The sequence below is a fragment of the Mercenaria mercenaria genome, chromosome 10 (assembly GCF_021730395.1).
Source record: "Mercenaria mercenaria strain notata chromosome 10, MADL_Memer_1, whole genome shotgun sequence".
NCBI lineage: Eukaryota > Metazoa > Mollusca > Bivalvia > Venerida > Veneridae > Mercenaria > Mercenaria mercenaria.
In genome coordinates, this window is record NC_069370.1 from 44,958,387 (window position 1) to 44,977,828 (window position 19,442).

Consider the following 19,442-nt stretch of genomic DNA (forward strand, 5'->3'; position numbering starts at 1 on the left):
TCGAGGGTGGAACGTACAAGACTGATGTAAGCTTGCGTCTTTTTGTCCCGACTGGTCTTATGTAGATTTCGTCGAAGGAAGTCAAGCATGTTTTTTGCCTTTTTGGATACTCTGTCAACGTGACTTTTCCATGAAAGGTCAGACTGTATATCGACCCCGAGATATTTTGATGTCAGCTCCAGTGTCTATATTTTACCTTTTAGCATGTAATGTGCTTGCAATGGAGACCTTGACCTTGTTACTCTCATAACACTGCATTTCTGGGGATGAAAGTCCAGGCCTCATGTCATCTGCGAAAAGGCGTGTTCTGGAATGTAGTCCTTCAGGGAGGTCATTGATGAAAATAAGGAACAAAAATGGACCTAGTACCGATCCCTGGGGAAAACCGCTGACGACTCGGGCCTCATCTGAACACTGACCATCAACTTATACCCTCTGGGTCCTGTCATGTAGAAGGGAGGAGATCCATTCATGTGTTTGACCTCTAATGCAATAATGATGGATTTTACTCAGCAGCCGTTGGTGAGGGACTCGGTTAAATGCCTTACTGAAGTCAAGGATTATCATATCCGTTTGTATCCGATTATCTAGGGACGAAGCAAGCTCGTGAATTAGTGTTAGAAGTTGTGTAAAAATATAACCAAATAAATTCATGAGTTAGAAATTGTTCGTTTCAGAAAATCAGAAAATTTGATGTGGTTTTTATTTCTACTACTAAGCACTGAAAATGTCAAGTATTAAATCGGCATACAACGGAAGCAGAGTAGAATCTCAGCGTCATGTACAATGGTAGGGTGAAATGGAACAGCCATGTTTTTATCGTAGGTTCATGAATAGGCGATTTCGGTATTAGTTATGTTTATAAAGCAACTGCAACGAATCGTGTTAGAATATAAATTAGAAGCATAGTACACTATTTCTTGATTATTTAAGAAATGATAAATATGTTCCTTTATTTTATCAGTTAATGAAATATGGACAGGAGTTCAAATGCATAAAAATTAAATCACGAGTGCGTAGCATGAGTGATTTAATATTCGTATCAGAACGACTGTCCATATTTTATTAACTGATAAAATTATTTCGATTCTAACCAAGCAAATTTTTCGCAATTTACAGCACTACATTTTAGCTCGATACGTCATTCGTCTTTGCAATATGCTTTATAAAAACCTCCCCACGAATGGAAAGCATTGCATTCTACGGAATTTTCCGATATTCGGTAAATCTTAATTAAAGTATTAAGTAGTTACTGCTGTGAAAATGTTATTTTTGATAACATCTAAGGTCTGACATAGAAATCAGAAGTAAATACTTCATTCGAAGTTTATATATGCAGTTTCTAACAATAGTACACGTCATCTACTAGTATATGATGAAACTGAAACGTACAGGCCAGAACACTGCGGTATATAAACACGTAAATACTTGAGTCTGGAAGACTGGAACATGAATTATAATTTATTTACTGTCAAAGTAGAACCAACTGACATTTGTGGTGCCTACAACCCAGAAATTGTAAGCTACACACAAGACAAGATATAGATGCACCTATGTTGAAGTTGAAACTTACCGGGCTGAAACAATTATTACGGTAAAAATATTAACAAATAAATTCATCAGTTAGAAACTGTTAGTTTCAAAAAATTGGATGTACCTAGCACTGAAAGGTCGAGGATTTAGTCGGCATATAACGGAAGCAGAACAGAATCTCATTACAATCGTATGGTGGAAAGGAACAGCTATATTTTGTCGTATATTCATGTACTGGCGATTTTGCTATATTTTTATTTTTTATTTTTTATGTTTATATAGCAACTGCTGCGGATCGTGTTAGAATGTAGGGATAACGCATGTTTTTTTTCGTGTTATAACGTCTGCAGAATCCCGAGGGATTCTGAAGATGTTATAACACGAAAATAACATGCGCTAACGCTATTCTAGCATAAAACGCGAAAGAAAAAAAACGAATAAATGAATACATTATCCCCCAACGTCATTAAATTTCCATGAAATGCGCGAGAATATCCGAGTTGTTTTTTCATGTTGACGTCATTTCCATTTGAATTATCCGTTTTGGGGCCGTAATACGTTTACACTCTGCCACGGAACGCGCATATATAAAAAGGTGTTATAACAGCACGTGAGCGCAAGAATCTCTCTGTTAACACACGTTTTCTCTCCTGTTAAAACACCCCCAAAAAGTGACAAGAACAGCAGTTTTATGCTAGAATTCACTATCAAGCAAAGTAAGTAAGTAAGTTTTATTTGGCACAAGTGTACGCATGAGACAATCAGATTTTATGATCCATTATTAATAAACTATCAGACACAACGTCATATCATATTAGTCCGTGCGTTATATTTTTCATTTGAAAACAAGGACATTATATCTTTATAAATTTACTGACTCATAAATTCTAACAATTGAAAACTATTTTGCATAAATCAAACAAATAAGTATGAAAAGTCCATTTAGCAAGTTTACAATCTATCCAAATGTTTGTGGAGTATTCAGAATCATAATTTTGTGATGATCTTTTGTAAGTATGATCATTTTAGTACAGCTAAATTACAGCAATATGAACTCATTTTACTGCCTGACTATTGTCTGAATGCATTTTAAACATATTCGTTCAGATTTCATGCACATTTAAGTTAGTTATTTAATAAGTAATTACTGTTTATAATCTACCGAAACAAAATTATTTTTATGAATTAGACACAATAAGATTACACGTCATCTTAAACCTTTTACTGATAAATATCATCGTTACATCGCCTCAAAAGTCAGTCAAGAGGTAGAGCGCCCGCTTTGAGTGCGGGGGCGGGGGGGGGTCGTGGGTTCGATCCCTGTCCGCGTCATACCAAAGACGTTAAAATGGTACTAGTAGCTTTGTCGCTTTGCGCTCAGCATTAAAAGGATAGTCCTGTGACTGGTCAGCCCGGTGTCAGTATAATGTGACCGGGTCGGGTATCATGTCACGTGTCTACGAGCGATATTCTAGTGAGGCAGCACTATATAGTTGGTCATTGTATTTACTGCTGTAAGTAGACACCATCGTTAATATGACTGAAAAATTGTTGAAAAAGACGTTAAATCCGAACACACACACACTTATATCATTGTTATATGACAATAAATATCATTCACAGAAGTAAAGACAAGCCATGACGTAGAAGAATAATGTTGGCGTTTGTTTATGTTGCGTTTTTGCTGGCCGCTAGGACAACAGTTGGTAACCATGATTTTGCAAATATATTTGAATATTGATACTATGTTTGACGTATTTTGCAAAACAATTTTAAATTGTTACAGCTATATCGAATCTTTTAAGAGGCATAAATGTAACCCAGCTTTTCCTGACGCCAAATTAAATAGTAGGTTCATGTACATTATCGGCCATATTTCACATCGACTCGAAATTGTTATATAAATATGTGAATTTCTAAAGTATTTTATTCTGGATAATATAAAGAAACAAACACGAAACTGAAGTTTGAGAGATGTATATATAAACAGACGATTTCGAACAGATGTATGGATGAGAAATGGCATTGCCAAAATGATTAAAAAACGTGTTTCTCAAAGATTCAAAAACCTCTACCTACCGAACATAATTTATGCCACGTAATTGTTAACTAAACCAAATTTCATATCCTTTTTCTTGTCTCAGTAATAAACATTAAATTTAACAAACATTTGAAATAATCAAGATCAATATCACCATTTAGTATGCACCCAGTGAAAAGAAATTTTTATTTCGTTTACAATAGATTACGTTTTAACGCTTTTACCAAAGGCACATGTATGGAGCAGCAAATAACAAAAACATTTTAAACAGCTGTTAAATCAGCGAAGTCAATACTTTCATATGACCTATCTGTTCTTTACTGTTTATTTTCAGTTTATAGCTTGAATTTCACTTTGTCAAAGCCACGAGTTGTATTAAGAGATACGGGGAAACTCTTAATGTCATGTCATGTTACAGAAAATGATGTTTCTAGCGTATATAACATACAAATACGGCGAGAAAAAAATCCAGGGTGGGACACGTTAGCAATTGTTGACACAAGTGAAAATAAATCTCCGACTTTAGGTAAAGGCATTGTTGGTGACAGGGATATTGTTGTCAGAGGAATATTAGATACGGAATTCCCACACAAAACTCATCTAACTTTAGATATGAACATTTTGGAAATGATATCGGATGATGCTGGAGTATATAGATGTGAGATGACCTATAAAAGTAGCATTACAGGGAATGTAGACACCGTAGAAAGAAACGCTACGCTTTTAATTGACGGTAAGCATACTAATTTCATTATGCAACTTGACAATAAACGCATTTTTAAAATCTGTAGCATCGATATTTGCTTAGCTAATGTATAGACATATCGTTTCTCAAACATATTAATACCGTCATAGTCATAAATATGTTATACGATAACAATCTCTGTAAATGGACATATTCACAGGTACTTATAAAAGGCGACCTCAATATACAACTTATATTGGAAAATGATATAAAAATAGTATAATGCAAATGATTCTTAAATTATGGCATTATCAGAACTTTCATCAGAAACATTTCTTTAAAAGCATAAACCAACATTTATATTCATCGGCTACTGATTGAGCCCATTCTACCAGTTTCATGTAAACAATATGTGAAGGTCTCTTATTTAGCGTGGGTCGGCGAAATTTCACCTCCTGAAAAGATTGCATTGTTTTCTGTCGAGAAGGCGGCAGGTATCAAATTTACTTCCACAGCAACCAATATTCGCTGATACTGCCGGAAAGATTATATATTTAAAAAGGTATTTTGTTGGTCAAAAGAAAATTACACCATAGTCGCATTCATATGTTTACTTCAAATCTGTTTAATTCATGTAAGAAAGGTAAACTGTGATAACATTTCGTTATATTGAACTTGCATCATGCAGATGCAGCTAAATATAAAACAGTACACGTTCGAGTTTTGGAACATTGTCAGTAATATTCGGGTACAATTGAAATACAAGAGCAATATACTAGGTTGCTGCTTTTTTTTCATGTTATAACATGTTCCTTTTCAATTTACACTGAAAGATTATTTTGAAATATACAAAAATGCGAATTATTGTACTATTTCAGACTCTCCAAACATATAGAGATGGTACCTAAAATATTCAAATCCCACTTTTAAGGGTTTCTTCAGTGTTGAATGATAGCTTAGTACACCAATTTACGAAATATGTATATGTTTTTCTTCATCTTCTATTGAAAACAGAAATATCTTATATCTAAACAATGACATTGTGGTTTCTCAAAATGGACAACTGAACAGACAATTTTCCGTTAATTTTGGGATTTACTCAATTACAGTCTATATCCTTAGGACACCGGGCACATTTTTGTGCAATCTCGCCAGGCATGTATGTATGGTTATGACACAGAAAATGACTTCACTCGACCTTTAGCTATTTCCGGAAGTAAAGAAAATGAAAGTAGACATGCTAAACTTGAAAACGAAAGTCGTTTTTGCATTGGTCGATAGTCAGGGGTCACGCGCAGGGGTCACCCCGTCAAAATGTATGCACGTAGACTTCTTGTTTTCTTCTAACGGGGAGTCAATTTTCAGCATTTTCTAACGATATGATAATACCTGGGCTTTAACACGACATTTCAGCTTTTATCTACGAAAAAATATTTGAACTCGAAATAAACATAAATCCCACAGGGGTCCATAACGGAGCAAGAGTACAAAGATATTTTTGGAACGGTCCTTTTTGTTGTCTAAAAGTGTCAGTATATGCCTCAGATGTAAGATATTTCCGTATTTGAGAGCTGCAGACCTAGACATTTCAGAAATATTTTTAAAATGAATTTCCTTTAATAAATATTGATTCTAAGGAAGCGAGAAGGGGCCATCAGACGCTAATACGTTTTATTACATTACAGGTGCGGAAAGGATATCAAATGTCTCCAAAGGTAAATAAATTCAATATGATACAGTATAATATTAGTCTACTTTCAACACTTTCAAAGAGGCTATATTAAATTTTCTTTTTTCTTATAGTAAATTCAAAATCCAAGACTAGCCAAAAGTCTAAAACTCGTTTAAAACTTCTGAGTGAAAGAAGATTATATCCTCTTTATTATGGACTTACCAAAACCATACTAAAATTTAGCATGAAATTCAAAGTAGTAATGATTAAGGATTTTAAACAAACCCGTACAACATTTTACCATAAATATTTTTCGCTCATGAATTGTACTCAAAGCAAGTGATTTGTTATGATTGATTCTCTGCATATAATCAGAGGCCCCATCGAATGTCTTTTTTAAAGTTATGTAAACAGTTATGAAATTTATGCATGTTGTTGCTGTGGCTTCCGAAGGTTTCAGCATTCACGGGATCTTAGATTTGTTACAAATTACAAAAAATACATCGGATAACAGCAGCCTTTTGTGTTCCCAATGTGCAGCAATCTTATATAATGTCTTGTTTAAATGAAGTTTATCCTTCAACTTAAAGGCCAGAATTTAAATGTTTGCAGTACCAATTCTTTAACTCGTAAACTTTCATGATTGAAATTGATACATTTATAATTTTGATGCAACTGAACTTTCAGACAGGGCCTCGGGACAACTTATAAAATAGCTGTTAAGCGTACGCGGATGTTCTATTTTTAAACATGTGCAGGTCATTTCTTGTCTGCTTAATCCGTTGTGTTAAGATGAATTTTATTTGTTTAATATATGACACTGTTTCCATACAAGAGGGTCAAGATGGCCCTAGGTCGCTCACCTGTGAAACACACCATAACAGTGTAAACATGTTTTACCTAGTGATTTCATGGAGACAAATATGCTGACCAATTTTCATTAAGATATGTACAAATAATGGGGTCTCTTGAGTGTAAACAAGCATTTTCTTTTACTTGACCAAGTTACCTAGTTTTTTACCCCACATGACCAAGATTCAAAGTTGTCCACAGTTTTATGACAATAAACATTCTGACAAAGTTTCGGGAAGATTGTAGCAAAAACGTGGCCTCTACAGTGTATACAAGCTTTTCCTTTGATTTGACCTAGTGACATAGTTTTTTACCCCAAGTGACCCAGATTCACAATCGCCCAAGACTTCATAGAAACAAACATTCTGACAAAATTTTATGAAGATAGAATCAAAAATGTACCCCTAGGGTGTAAACAAGCTTATTCTTTGATTTGACCTGGTGACTTTTTTTTGACCACACATGACCCAGATAAAAATTCATCCGATATTTCATGCAGACAAACATTCTGACCAAGTTTCATGCACATCAAATGAACATCAGTGTTAATAAACTTTTTCTTTGATTTACTGGGTGACCTAGCTTTTGACACCATATGACCCAGTTTCAAACTTGGACTAGGAATCATCAAGATAAACATTCTGACCGAGTTTCGTGAAGATAGGGTCGTAAATGTGACCTCTAGGTTGTTAACAAGCTTTTCCTTTAATTTGACTGGGTGACCTAGTTTCTGAACCGATATAACCCAGTTTCAAACTTGTTCTAGAAATCCTCAAGATAAACATTCTGACTAAGTGTCATGAAGATAGGGCCGTAAATGTGGCCTCTAGGTTGTTACAAGCTTTTCCTTTAATTTGATCTGATGACCTAGTTTTTGACCCGACATGACCTGGTTTCGATCCAAACCTAGAGATCATCAAGATAATAATTATGTGCAAGTTTGTATCAAATCAAAGCATAAATGAAACCTCTATATGGCTGAAAGGGCCAAAATAAAAAAAATTGCCACTTTCAAGGGTAGTAACTCGAGAACCCGCAATGGGATCTAGCCAGTTTTCGAAATGAACCGAGATCATATTGTGACTTAAGCTGTGTGTAAGTGTGGTTAAATTCAAATATAAAATGTCACTTCTATCGGTTGCTCAATGTAGAAATTACCTAATTTTGGCTCTTTCAGGGATCAATCATGGGCCGTAACTCCGGAACCTAAGATTGGATCTGAATAATTCATCATGGAATCCAAAATTTATCGTTGTTGAAGACATTTTGCGGGTTTGTATCAAATCAAACCTTTAATGAAGTCTCTATATGGCTGCAAAAGCCATTTGAGGGGCCATAACTCTAGAACCCATGATGGGATCTTGCCAGTTTTCGAACGGAATCGAGATATTATGCCAATACAAGTTGTGTGCAAGTTTGAATGTAGTCGATTGCAAAATGTTGTCTCTATCGTGTTCACAAGCCAAAAATGGCAAATTTTGTTGATTGCAAAATGTGGTTTCTATCATGTTCACAAGACAAAAATGACAAATTTTGGCCCTTTAAGGGGCCATAACTCTGCAACCCGTGATGGGATCTGGCCAGTTTTCGAAAAGAAACGAGAAATTATGCCCATACAAGTTGTGTGCAAGTTTGATAAAAATCAATTCAAAATGTGGTCTCTATCATGTTCGCTAGAAAATTGTGGACGGACGACGGACGGACGGATGACGGACGAAGGGCGATCACAAAAGCACACTCTGTCACTATGTGACAGGTGAGCTAATAAAACGGTGGATATACGCATAATAAACAAAAATCATGCTCGCTATTCAGTCAGTAAATTTTCAGTGAACACCCCTTCAAATAATAGATGGTGTTGCCCAAATTGAATGATGGACCAGTCCATTTTAGAAATTTAGCAGGCTAAGGGTTAAACTAATCCCAACATAAAGTTTTATTGATTATTTATATGATTTATAATTCTTAGTTGCTTATGCAATACTGGAAAAAAATCCTCAAAGAAAATCCAAGCCATACTCCGAAAAGTAGGTGGTATATAATTAAGGACAATATTCTCCCTCTAGATATTAATTAAACAAAGTATTGCAATTTTATCTAAAAGAAAATCAATTAAACGAAATCTAAGTATCATTTCAGAATCTTTATTCAATTGCATGCATTACATAATAAAGCAGTTCAATAAGCATTTTATATATGACTGCCGTAACTGTATAAATTTATTAAATACCCCATCCATCTGCAGTAAGGTTGTGAATATTTTTGTTTGTTTTATCAATGCGCTAAGAATGTTTTTCCTTGTTTCTGACTTTGAGATACACATGTTTAGTGTTCAAAACTTTTTAACTTCAATGCCATTTGAGTTTCCTTTAAATATTTGGTTTAGACGTATTATGTTCTGAATTCTGACACATGTGTTCTGGATGTTGACACCCAACGCTTTTTGACAAAGATGGTAACATACTAAGCGTAGCATACCAATTTTATAATATTTTTTTCTGATATTCAAGCAAACCTTTATGCTATAATATTTCAGTAGCAGAACAATGCAGCATATGGTCCACAGCATTATATAGACGTTACTTCAGAATACCAGCAATATCTCAAAAATGTACCATGATATTTTAGAACTGTTTTTCTGTGTGTCGTTTCCTTACACACTATTTATTCCACACCAAAAGGTTTATGTTGGAATTAACTGAACCCCAAAGTCAAAATGCCCAGCCTATACTTTAACAACCCTTACCGGAGCGAAAATTGAATCTTTAAAGACACGTGAGCACAATTTTTTTTCTATCAAGTATTTAGAAATGCTAAATAATAAAGCAAAGTTCTATTCCGCTGTAACACAATGACATTTTGCATCTTTTATTAACGGCTTGTTTGAAAAACAGATAATATCAAGTACATTCATTATGGAAATTGCATATTCATGAACACCCAGACTTAATTCTTACTTATTACGCAGTGTTATCCGGGTATTGTTATTTTCATTACAGCAATTGTGTTGCATTTTTTCTGTTCGTTTTTTCTTTTGTCTTTTTTTTTTTTCGTTTTTTCTTTTTTTTTTTTTTTTTTTCGTTTTTTTTTTTTCAAATTGGACACACGGATAGCAAAGGAAGTATAATTATGAAATTTTTATGATACTGTTTACCTTAGATCATACGTTTGTATTTAGTTAAACGTACTTTCATCATGTCATGCCTAATTATGAAACCAATGTGTTCGTAACATGACAGACTGACAAATTCGTAATGTACCCAAATGAATTAATGCTATATTGAAAAAAAAAGACTTTTCAGTATGAAGTACTGCTGGCATATATGATACGTGGGTTTTTATAATATGGTCAAATTATGCAAGCTGAAATATATGAGTAAGAAAGAAGACCTCATAACATTGTTCTGGATATCAGCCGCCACCGTGAATCGAACCTGAACAGGTGGCGTTCCACCTTAATCACTGCGCCACTGATTTCTTATACGTTGATCCCTAAATAATATCTATACGCGTTTAAAACTTATTCAGATATACTGATGTAGACCGTTTTCTAAATTGTGAAAGTAACAAAGACTGTTATTTTGCATGCATAGATATTTTCTGCTATCATTTTCAGAAGCCGACAATAAAGCAGAAGTACGAGCAGGTACGAATTCTTGTTTGTTTTTCCCCCTTTTAAAGTTCCATTCCATCCATTTTGACTTATTTATTTTGTTTCTGTATGCTTTACCTCTTTCTTAGTATTACCATCAACTAGTCACATCCGGTTGTGAATTTTTACATATGATAACTTTACATTTAACCATCTGATGATTTTCAAATTAACTTAAATCTTTTGAATATGCATGGTTAATTAGTTCGGGGTTAGTATGGTATCCAAATTCGCCTTGCATTTGTCCCATTATCAAAGCAATCTTTGATATTTAGAGATACAGACACTAAATAGCTTATTGCTTATTTTTATTGCATTGTTTTGCTGAAATCACGTGACAGATCTATGCTTGATATTTAGGTAGCGTTTTGTTCAATAATAACATTACAAAATTTGTCATGGAAACTACAATATATGGTTTCATTTTATAGCTGGTTGAGATTGTGTGACTGAAAATAGATTTCTTGCATCAACGCTCGTTTATCAAAGCTCGACTGCCACGTTTCTTTTGACTTTCCAGCTCACCTGAGCACAAAGTGCTCGGGGTGAGCTATTGTGATCGCTCACCGTCCGGCGTCCGTCCGTCCGTCCGTCGTCCGTCCTTCCACACTTTCCTTTAATCAACATCTCCTCTAATATCATTTCGTGGAAGTTGATGGAACTCGGCCTGGATGTTCCTTGGGTGGTCCCCTTCAAAAGTTGTTTCAAAGAATTGAATTTCGCATAGAACCATGGCAACCAAAAGGAAAAACTTTTAAAAAATCTTGTCCAAAGTCGCAAGGCGTAGAACCTTGATATTTGGTATACATGTATGACATCATCTAACGGTCCTGTACCACGATTGTTCAAATTATCCTCCTAGGGTCAAATGTGACCTAACCCTTGGGGTCGCATGATTTACTTAGGCTTATATAAGGAAAACTTTGAAAATCTTCTTGTCCAAAACCAAAGCCTCATTATTTGGTATGTGTCATCATCTAATGGTCCTCTATAAAATTTGTTCAAATTATGCCCCTGGGGTGAAACGAGGTCCCGCCCCGGGGTTCGAAAATTTTACATAGACTTATATAGTGTAAATCTTAAAAACTCTTCTTGTTTGAAACCATAAGACCTAGGCTTTTGACATTTAGTATGAAGCATTGCCTTGTAGTCTCTACCAAAATTATTTGAATCATGCCCCTGGGGTGAAAAGAGGCCCTGCCTCGGGGGTCCAAAGTTTTACATAGACTTATATAGGAAAAACATTTTCTTGTCTGAAATTTCAAGGCCTAAGCTTTTGATATTTGGTATATTGCATTGCCTAGTGGTCCTCTACCAAGATTGTTCAAATATGTCTTTGGGGTAAAAAGTGACCTGCCATGGGGTTCACATTACACAGGAAAAAAAACTTTTTAAAATCTTCTTGACTGAAATTTCAAGGCCTAGGCTTTTGATATTTGGTATGTAGCATGCCTTGTAGTTCTCTAACAAGATTGTTCAAATTATGCCCCAGGGGTGAAAAGAAGTCCTGCCACGAAGGTTATCTAGTTTTTATATGAGTTATATAGGAAAACTACTTCAAAAATTATCGGATCAAATTTCCTAGACTGTTTAATTATAATTACTTGATGACCCGAAGTAATAAGGGGTCGCTTGGCTTTGAACTTGACTTACACACCTACTTTCTTCTCTTTTAAGATACAGCATTGAATTTGAATGACATATACACTTTTGCACACCAATGTTAAAATTGAATTTCAATGACTATGAATGTGTCCTACTTTCTTAAGTGTGAAGTCATTGGAAAAGTCTTAGTTTTATTCAGAACAAAGGACACCAGCTATTTAGAATGTTTATGCTTTTAACTGAGCCACCGCCATTATTCGCGAAAAACGGTATCATTCTGACCGTTCCTGCATGCAAGAATTTAATATTTCTATGTCAAGACAATTTAAAAAAAAGTCAAAATGTTATCTGAGAAAATATGCGGAGTGCATGAATAGAAAATGATTTATACAGGTTTTATGTGATAAATCTACGATTTTTCAAAACTGGACGTGTGTATATAAATGTCAAGAACAACTCTTTATACAGCATTGTACGAAAGACCCGTGGTGACATTTCAACTTCATTATTTCACGATTTCTGCTTCATGATTTCACGATTTCCACTTCATGAATTCACGATTTCTGCTTCCTGATTTCACGATTTCCACTTCATGAATTCACGATTTCACGAATTCACGATTTCATGAATTCACGATTTCAAGAAAAAAATCACGATTTATTGATTTCACGATTTCTTGATTTCACGATTTATTGATTTCGCGATTTCTTGATTTCACGATTTCTTGATTTCACGATTTCCACTTCATGAATTCACGATTTCTGCTTCCTGAATTCACGATTTCCACTTCACGAATTCACGATTTTATGAATTCACGATTTCACGTAAAAAAAACTTCACGATTTCTTGATTTTACGATAAACGAATTCGTGAAATCGTGAATTCATGAAGTGGAAATCGTGAAATCGTGAATTCATGAAGTGGAAATCGTGAAATCAGGAAGCAGAAATCGTGAATTCGTGAATTCATGAAGTGGAAATCGTGAAATCAGGAAGCAGAAATCGTGAAATAATGAAGTTGAAATGTCACCACGGGTCTTTCGTAGCATTGGGATTTAACTTCATATTACGCAGATGTCAGGTATGCATTACCAGTTGATCAAAAGGTAGGAATGATTGAAAGTCTTTGGTTAAAGAAATCAAAGTTAAAGACTAAGTAGTAACTATTCTGATCTGTTACATCTTACACTAGTATACGAAAGCATCTATGACTATATTACATAATGTCATATTACAATGATATAAAAGATCACGTTGAATAGGTACTTTTAAACTTTCAAAACCACTAAGTTGCTTTCTTTTCCTGTATTGCGTAACTGAAAAAGGGTAAGGATTCGATCCTTTTACTGTAGATCTAAATGTTTTTTATTAAACTTCTGAGCACCGCTTTGTAAGTTAATCAATAAAGTGAATTGCTGAACTTCTTTTGAGTTGTACTGTCAAAGCCATGACACAATTATACATGTATATAAATATTTTGCGAATCGGTTGCATATAATGAAATGAGAATGTTTAAAAGGTGAAACCAATTTTGAATTAAACTTTTAATTCCGTTTCTTAGAGTGTATGTTCAATTTTTAGTAAGAAACATACATCAGAGGAATCTGATCGTTATAAGAAAGAACACATCTTTTGGAATTTGTTTCATCTCGGAGAGGTTGCAGTTCTTACCTAATTATTGGGCCAAATCTAAAGTAAAGACTGAATTTCATTCATTTTTATCTTAAAACTGAACTTGCCTCAAATATCTTGCATTTGTTTGGTTGATTCTAAGTTGACAGGCTGTTTTTACACAAGTCTCAAAACTCAGCTTTACAACTTAAAATGAAATCGATGACGTCCTTATACATTTTTAAAATTGCACAGATACATATATCTAAATTATCTAACAGTTCTATTTTCTTGGACAAGATATTTCAGACAACGCACAGCAATGTACCGAATGTGACGCCGGAAACTATTCAGTGACTGTCGGTGCAATCTTGGGTGTAACAAATAGTTTGACAGTACTGTATGCAGCTTATTTAACGGCGGTTATAAGAAGGTCACGAGAAAGGTCCTTTGGTAAATTATTTCTTGTATACTAGTATTGTACCGTTTGCCAGTTACTATGATCGCTGAATCACTTACCTTGCATGGCATGTATTTTGTCATATGAGCTCAAGAAAAAACTGTCAATTCAAGAAATAAAGTCAGGAGGAAGCTGGGGTCTCCATAACCCAACGAAAACTGAAATGCCGTTATTTTTCTTAAACTGTCAATCAAAACAAAAACAAACAAATTATAAGTTTACTGTTTATTCTATTTCAACGTAGGTCATACAGAAAATAAGTAACACGCAGTTCATATAACTCATAAATTCTTGAACCTAACACTTGTATAGTCTGATACTGATTTATATATATATATATATGCAGGCCTCCGTAAATCTAGGCAGATTCTTTTGAATCCAGTACCGTTAGTCTGCCCACATTTACGGTCGTATTTCTAAAGTATCTGCCCACTTTTACGGATTGAACCTAAAAATCAACGTACACCTTCCCTCTTCTACGGTATAATAAGGATATAAATTATAGTGTAGTGTAGTGTAGTGTAGTGTAGTTACTTTCTACCTGTTTACATTTTATATTGGAACCGGAATAGCGTTCAAATTCTGAGTACTATAAGACTATTAATTTTATACAGACAGTTGACTATTATCTTTCAGATGGAAGCTTATGCCACGGAAAATGTGAACCGTAAGTAAAACTTGCAAGACATTTTGGTCTTGGCTCAAGACTCTTGCATTTCAAATTAATCATAAAATATTCAGCTATAAGAATACTTTTAAGCTTTGGTACAACCAAACATATGAATAGTAAAATGCTTTACAAATACATACAAGTATTTGTTTTCTTGGATTAATGTTTGGCCGCCTTTTTACCATTATTTCTCTCCACGAGAGTTCGATCATGCCCTTGGTGACCAAAGAGTTATCAGGAATTGCAAAAATGTTTATGAGTCGAAGATTGCTTAACTGATAACACCCACTATTAAACTCAAAGTTCATTTATGTATACAATTTTAAAACTTTTCTTTATTTCGGACTGCACGGGGTTTTGGCGGAACATTGATTTTTTTAAATGCACTGAACCTGTTAACAAATTTAACTACATTGAGTGAAAATTACCTTTTTATCAATTTTATAGAATATTTGTACTAAAATAAACTAGCTGGAAAAATCCACATGTATAATATTCTGCAGCAAGAGCGGTCCCCAATACTTTTGGCAAGCAAGCATTTCTGACAGCCTAGAATTCAGACACTTAGTCAGTTCATTAATACAGTTCGACTAGCTTCGCTTGCAAAAGCACATATCAATAGTATTTATCATCGGTGAAATGGCGGAAACAGACGACTGTCATATAAAAACAAACTACTTGGCCAATGTTATTTTTTTATTGGGGTGTGTGAAAATTTAAATTTAGAAGACATTCTGTCAAAAATCATGCTCAAACTTTTTTGTTGCGGTCCTACTTTCTATGAATTGCACTCTGGCTGTGTTTGTGGTGCTGTATGCTTCTATGAAATCTACCCTTACCATTTTTGTTAAATATACGTCGGATGACACTATTTCCCGAGGCTGATTGGAGGCATGTACCTATAGAAACCATAGATACCTAGAAACTCGGTTCCGACCTAAGCAAAGGTTTTAGGTCAGTCTACCCTAACATTCTTTGTTATGTTTTACATTGTCGTTTAACTAAATAACTTTATTAGATCAGAAGATCATTTTAAGGTCGAAACAAGTTTGACAACAAAAAAGCAGTACACATTCTTGATATTGGTTGTATGCACCTTATGGTGGCTTATTTCTGTCAAGAGGTAGCTAGGTAACTATCACCATATTATCGAAGAATATTTCAGCAATAAATAACATTTTCTAGATATCTTCTTTGATTTTCTTAAAATGTTTCAGCGCAAAATGCATTAATGTTTGAAATTGCCACGTTATACCTAGGTTCCTATCATGAACATATGCTGAACTTTTAACAAAGTTGCCATTATATACATGTATTTTTCTATCAAACCTATCGCATTAATTATATTTTCTAGATATGCGTTTGATTTTCAGTAAACTTTGCTATTAAGACTAAAGTTTTCAAAAAAGCTCCAAATATCAAGATAATTTTTGGGAGTATCAAGGTAGCTATCTAGCTGATAAATCGCAGATGCAGACACTTGCATGATAAGTATCAAGATAATGATGTAAATTTTAAAGAAACTTTCTATTTTTGAGATAATCTTTTTTTTAGAAAACTTCGCTTGATCAAGACAATAATTGTTACTGTCTCAATAGCTGCCTAACTATCTCGTGGCAGATATAAATGACACAGTATATTTCATCTAAAGTAGATTTTACTCTTTTTTACTTAAGATTATTATTTTGTCGGTAACAGATTTATTACCACTGCAATTGATATGTATGACTACCAAGTATTAAGTTATCAGTATTATATCTTTAAATTGGCAATATCATCTGCACTTCAGTTGTATGTCAAAATTACCTTTTTCACAATACTATACAGATATTCTACTTGAAATTAAAGGACCATAATGCAAATACTGTTTAATGAATTGTTTCAGTGAACCTACTGCAACTGTTGCCAAACAGGGTCTGGCTGTTGATCAACAAACTTACTCTGTAAGCGACGATGAAGACACTTACGATTTGTCAAAATAAACCGTAGCTAAGAACGTGCTAAACGGAGGTCGTCAACAAAATTTTCACATAGATATTCAAACCTTACATCATTGTTTACTTTTCCTTGATGAGCGCAATTTTTCAGGAATAACTTACTATAACTAGAGCAAAATAGATTCAAACGTGTGGAGTATAACTTTCAGAAGGTCTAGCCACCAGTTCAGTTTCTATATAAATACAAAAGTTAATTATGTTTTTGTTAAAGATGGTATCTAGTACACCATGAGATGTGCAGAAATAAATACTTCATATGTGAAGACGATGTAACAACTACCGGAAGACTGCATTCACTGGTTAATCATAACACAAATTTCAAGGATTATTTTTGCAAAGATCGGAAGATATACTATTGCTGAGATCTAAAATAATCGAACGAAAACATCTTAAAGGAAGGCATATCTTTGCACTCTGGATAATGTGTTTGGTGTCAAAAGAACAAAACTAGCATCGGGTTAAGATCCCCCGTGAACTTCTGAAACTTAATCCAAAATATATTACTACTTTATTTGCGATAAAACTAACTGGCGGTGAAACGTGGAAGCACCATTTTGATCCAAATAGAATGATTAATATGAACAATCAAATAAGCACATGAGCCTTGTAAATAAAGAATGAATGAAAGATTGAGTGTTTAAACATTAATTCTAAAACTTAGCTTTAAATTCCTGATAGATACGGTTAAATTTCTGTTAAATTGTCATATATCAACGATATCGTTATTTAGCAATTTTAGTTATGGTTGGCTCGGTTTATATATGAAATTACTATAGAATTTTATTTCTGCCTACGCATATCTTTTTGTTGTTAATGCAGATGTAGCTAAGTAAGCGATGTATATTATTATTTCTGCCTACGCATTTTATCTTGTTAGCATACATTTGTAATGTAGATGTTTAATATGTAGAAAGGCGAATTCAGGAGCAGCCGATACTGTATAGTAATTGTCACTTGTTTAAACCGATTGAACGATTGTTTTTACTTTACTTCACATACATGTGTATTGAAATATATATTTCATATATTCTATATATTTCTATTCCAACGTGTCCTTGTATGTTTCACACGTTGAATTTTTTAAATATATACTGCTCGTAAATAATAAGCAAATACATTTGAAACTCGATATCTCGAGCCAGCTTATCTCAAAATTCCGGCTATTTTGTAGACATTTTCAAGTCCAGTCCCGGAAACACGTGCACAAAATATCATTTTAAGTCAAATTTCGGTTATCTCGAAGTAATACGCTCGATCCGAGAAATTTCGAGATACATGTACCGAGTTTCAAATGTATGGGTTTCTTTCCTCTAGTTTTAAAAACTAAAGTAAATTGATTTGTTTTCACAGAATCATTATCATATATCAGCTTCAGGAAAGATATTCAAACACCTTACAAATGGAAGTCAACATGATAACATCTATTAGGCCCATTCAACAATATGTTTCAATAAAGTACTCATTCTGTTCATATCTAACATATGTGTTGTTCTTTTATCTTTTTGATAAAATCCTTTCATACAGCCCTTACTTTTCGTGCCAAATATATTTCTATTGCAGACATCAGACAAAACAAAGTGAAAAGACCCATCAAAAATGTGTTTTGTTTAAAAAACAGAACTTCATCACGTAGACTTGACCTGATAACCAACAACCTTTACATCAATATCTTATGCAATATCTTATTCAATTATCATCTTTTGCAAGGATTGTTAATGCTAAATGATGTTATTTTGCAGCTCTTTACGGTTTTAGTTTTTAACTAAAGCGTAAAGAAACAAGAGGGCCAAGATGGCCCTAGGTCGCTCACCTGAGTAACACACCATAACAGTGTAAACTTGTTTGACCTAGTGATTTCACGGAGACAAATATTCTGACCAATTTTCATTAAGATTGGACCAAACATATGGCCTCTTGAGTGTACACAAGCATTTTCTTTGATTTGACCTAGTGACCTAGTTTTTGACCCCATATGACCCAGATTAGAACAATGAAAACAAACATTCTGATAAAGCTTCGGGAAGTTTGAAACAAAAGAGTGGCCTCTAGAGTGCAAACAAGCTTTTCCTTTGATTTGACCTAGTGACCTAGTTTTTGACCCCACATGACCAAAATTCGAAATCATCCAAGACTTCATGATAAATATTCTGACCAAGTTTCATGCAAATAAAATGATAAATGCAGCCCTTATTGCCTACACAAGGTTTTTCTTTGATTAAACCAGACCTAGTTTTTGACCCAAGATTCGAACATGACCTACATTTCATCATGAAAATCATTCTGATCAAATTTCAAGAATATCAAATAAAAATGCAGCACCTTTTGCACATACACAGTTTTCTTTGACCGGGTGACCTAGTTTTTGACCCCAGATGACTAATATTCAATCTTGACCTAGATTTCATCAAGACAAACATTCTGACCAATTCTTATGAGTTTCAAACTTCAATTGTGGTCTCTAGAGTGTTAATAAGATATTCCTATGATCCATTCAAATTAAAATAAAGGGAGGTTATTTGTCAAAAATTCACTCTTCTCTACCCTAATTGTCTGTGTCCACTTATCACATAAATGAAATTTGGAACCAATCATGCAAAAAGTTACCAAAATATGTTCATTTTGATTAAAGACAAAAGGAGGTAATTCAAAATAAAATCAGCCCAGA

At 34.1% G+C, this 19,442-nt stretch overlaps 1 protein-coding gene across 1 annotated transcript; it reads left to right on the forward strand.

The window, feature by feature from the left end:
• Positions 1-2,403: 2,403 nt before the first annotated feature.
• Positions 2,404-18,255, forward strand: LOC123560347 (uncharacterized). The gene is made up of 8 exons (XM_053552946.1): positions 2,404-2,543; positions 3,157-3,239; positions 3,909-4,307; positions 5,945-5,974; positions 10,400-10,429; positions 13,951-14,103; positions 14,747-14,777; positions 16,666-18,255. Exons 2-8 carry the CDS (start codon positions 3,188-3,190, stop codon positions 16,760-16,762), a joined length of 792 nt encoding a protein of 263 aa, XP_053408921.1. The 5' UTR covers positions 2,404-2,543; positions 3,157-3,187; the 3' UTR covers positions 16,763-18,255.
• Positions 18,256-19,442: the final 1,187 nt, after the last annotated feature.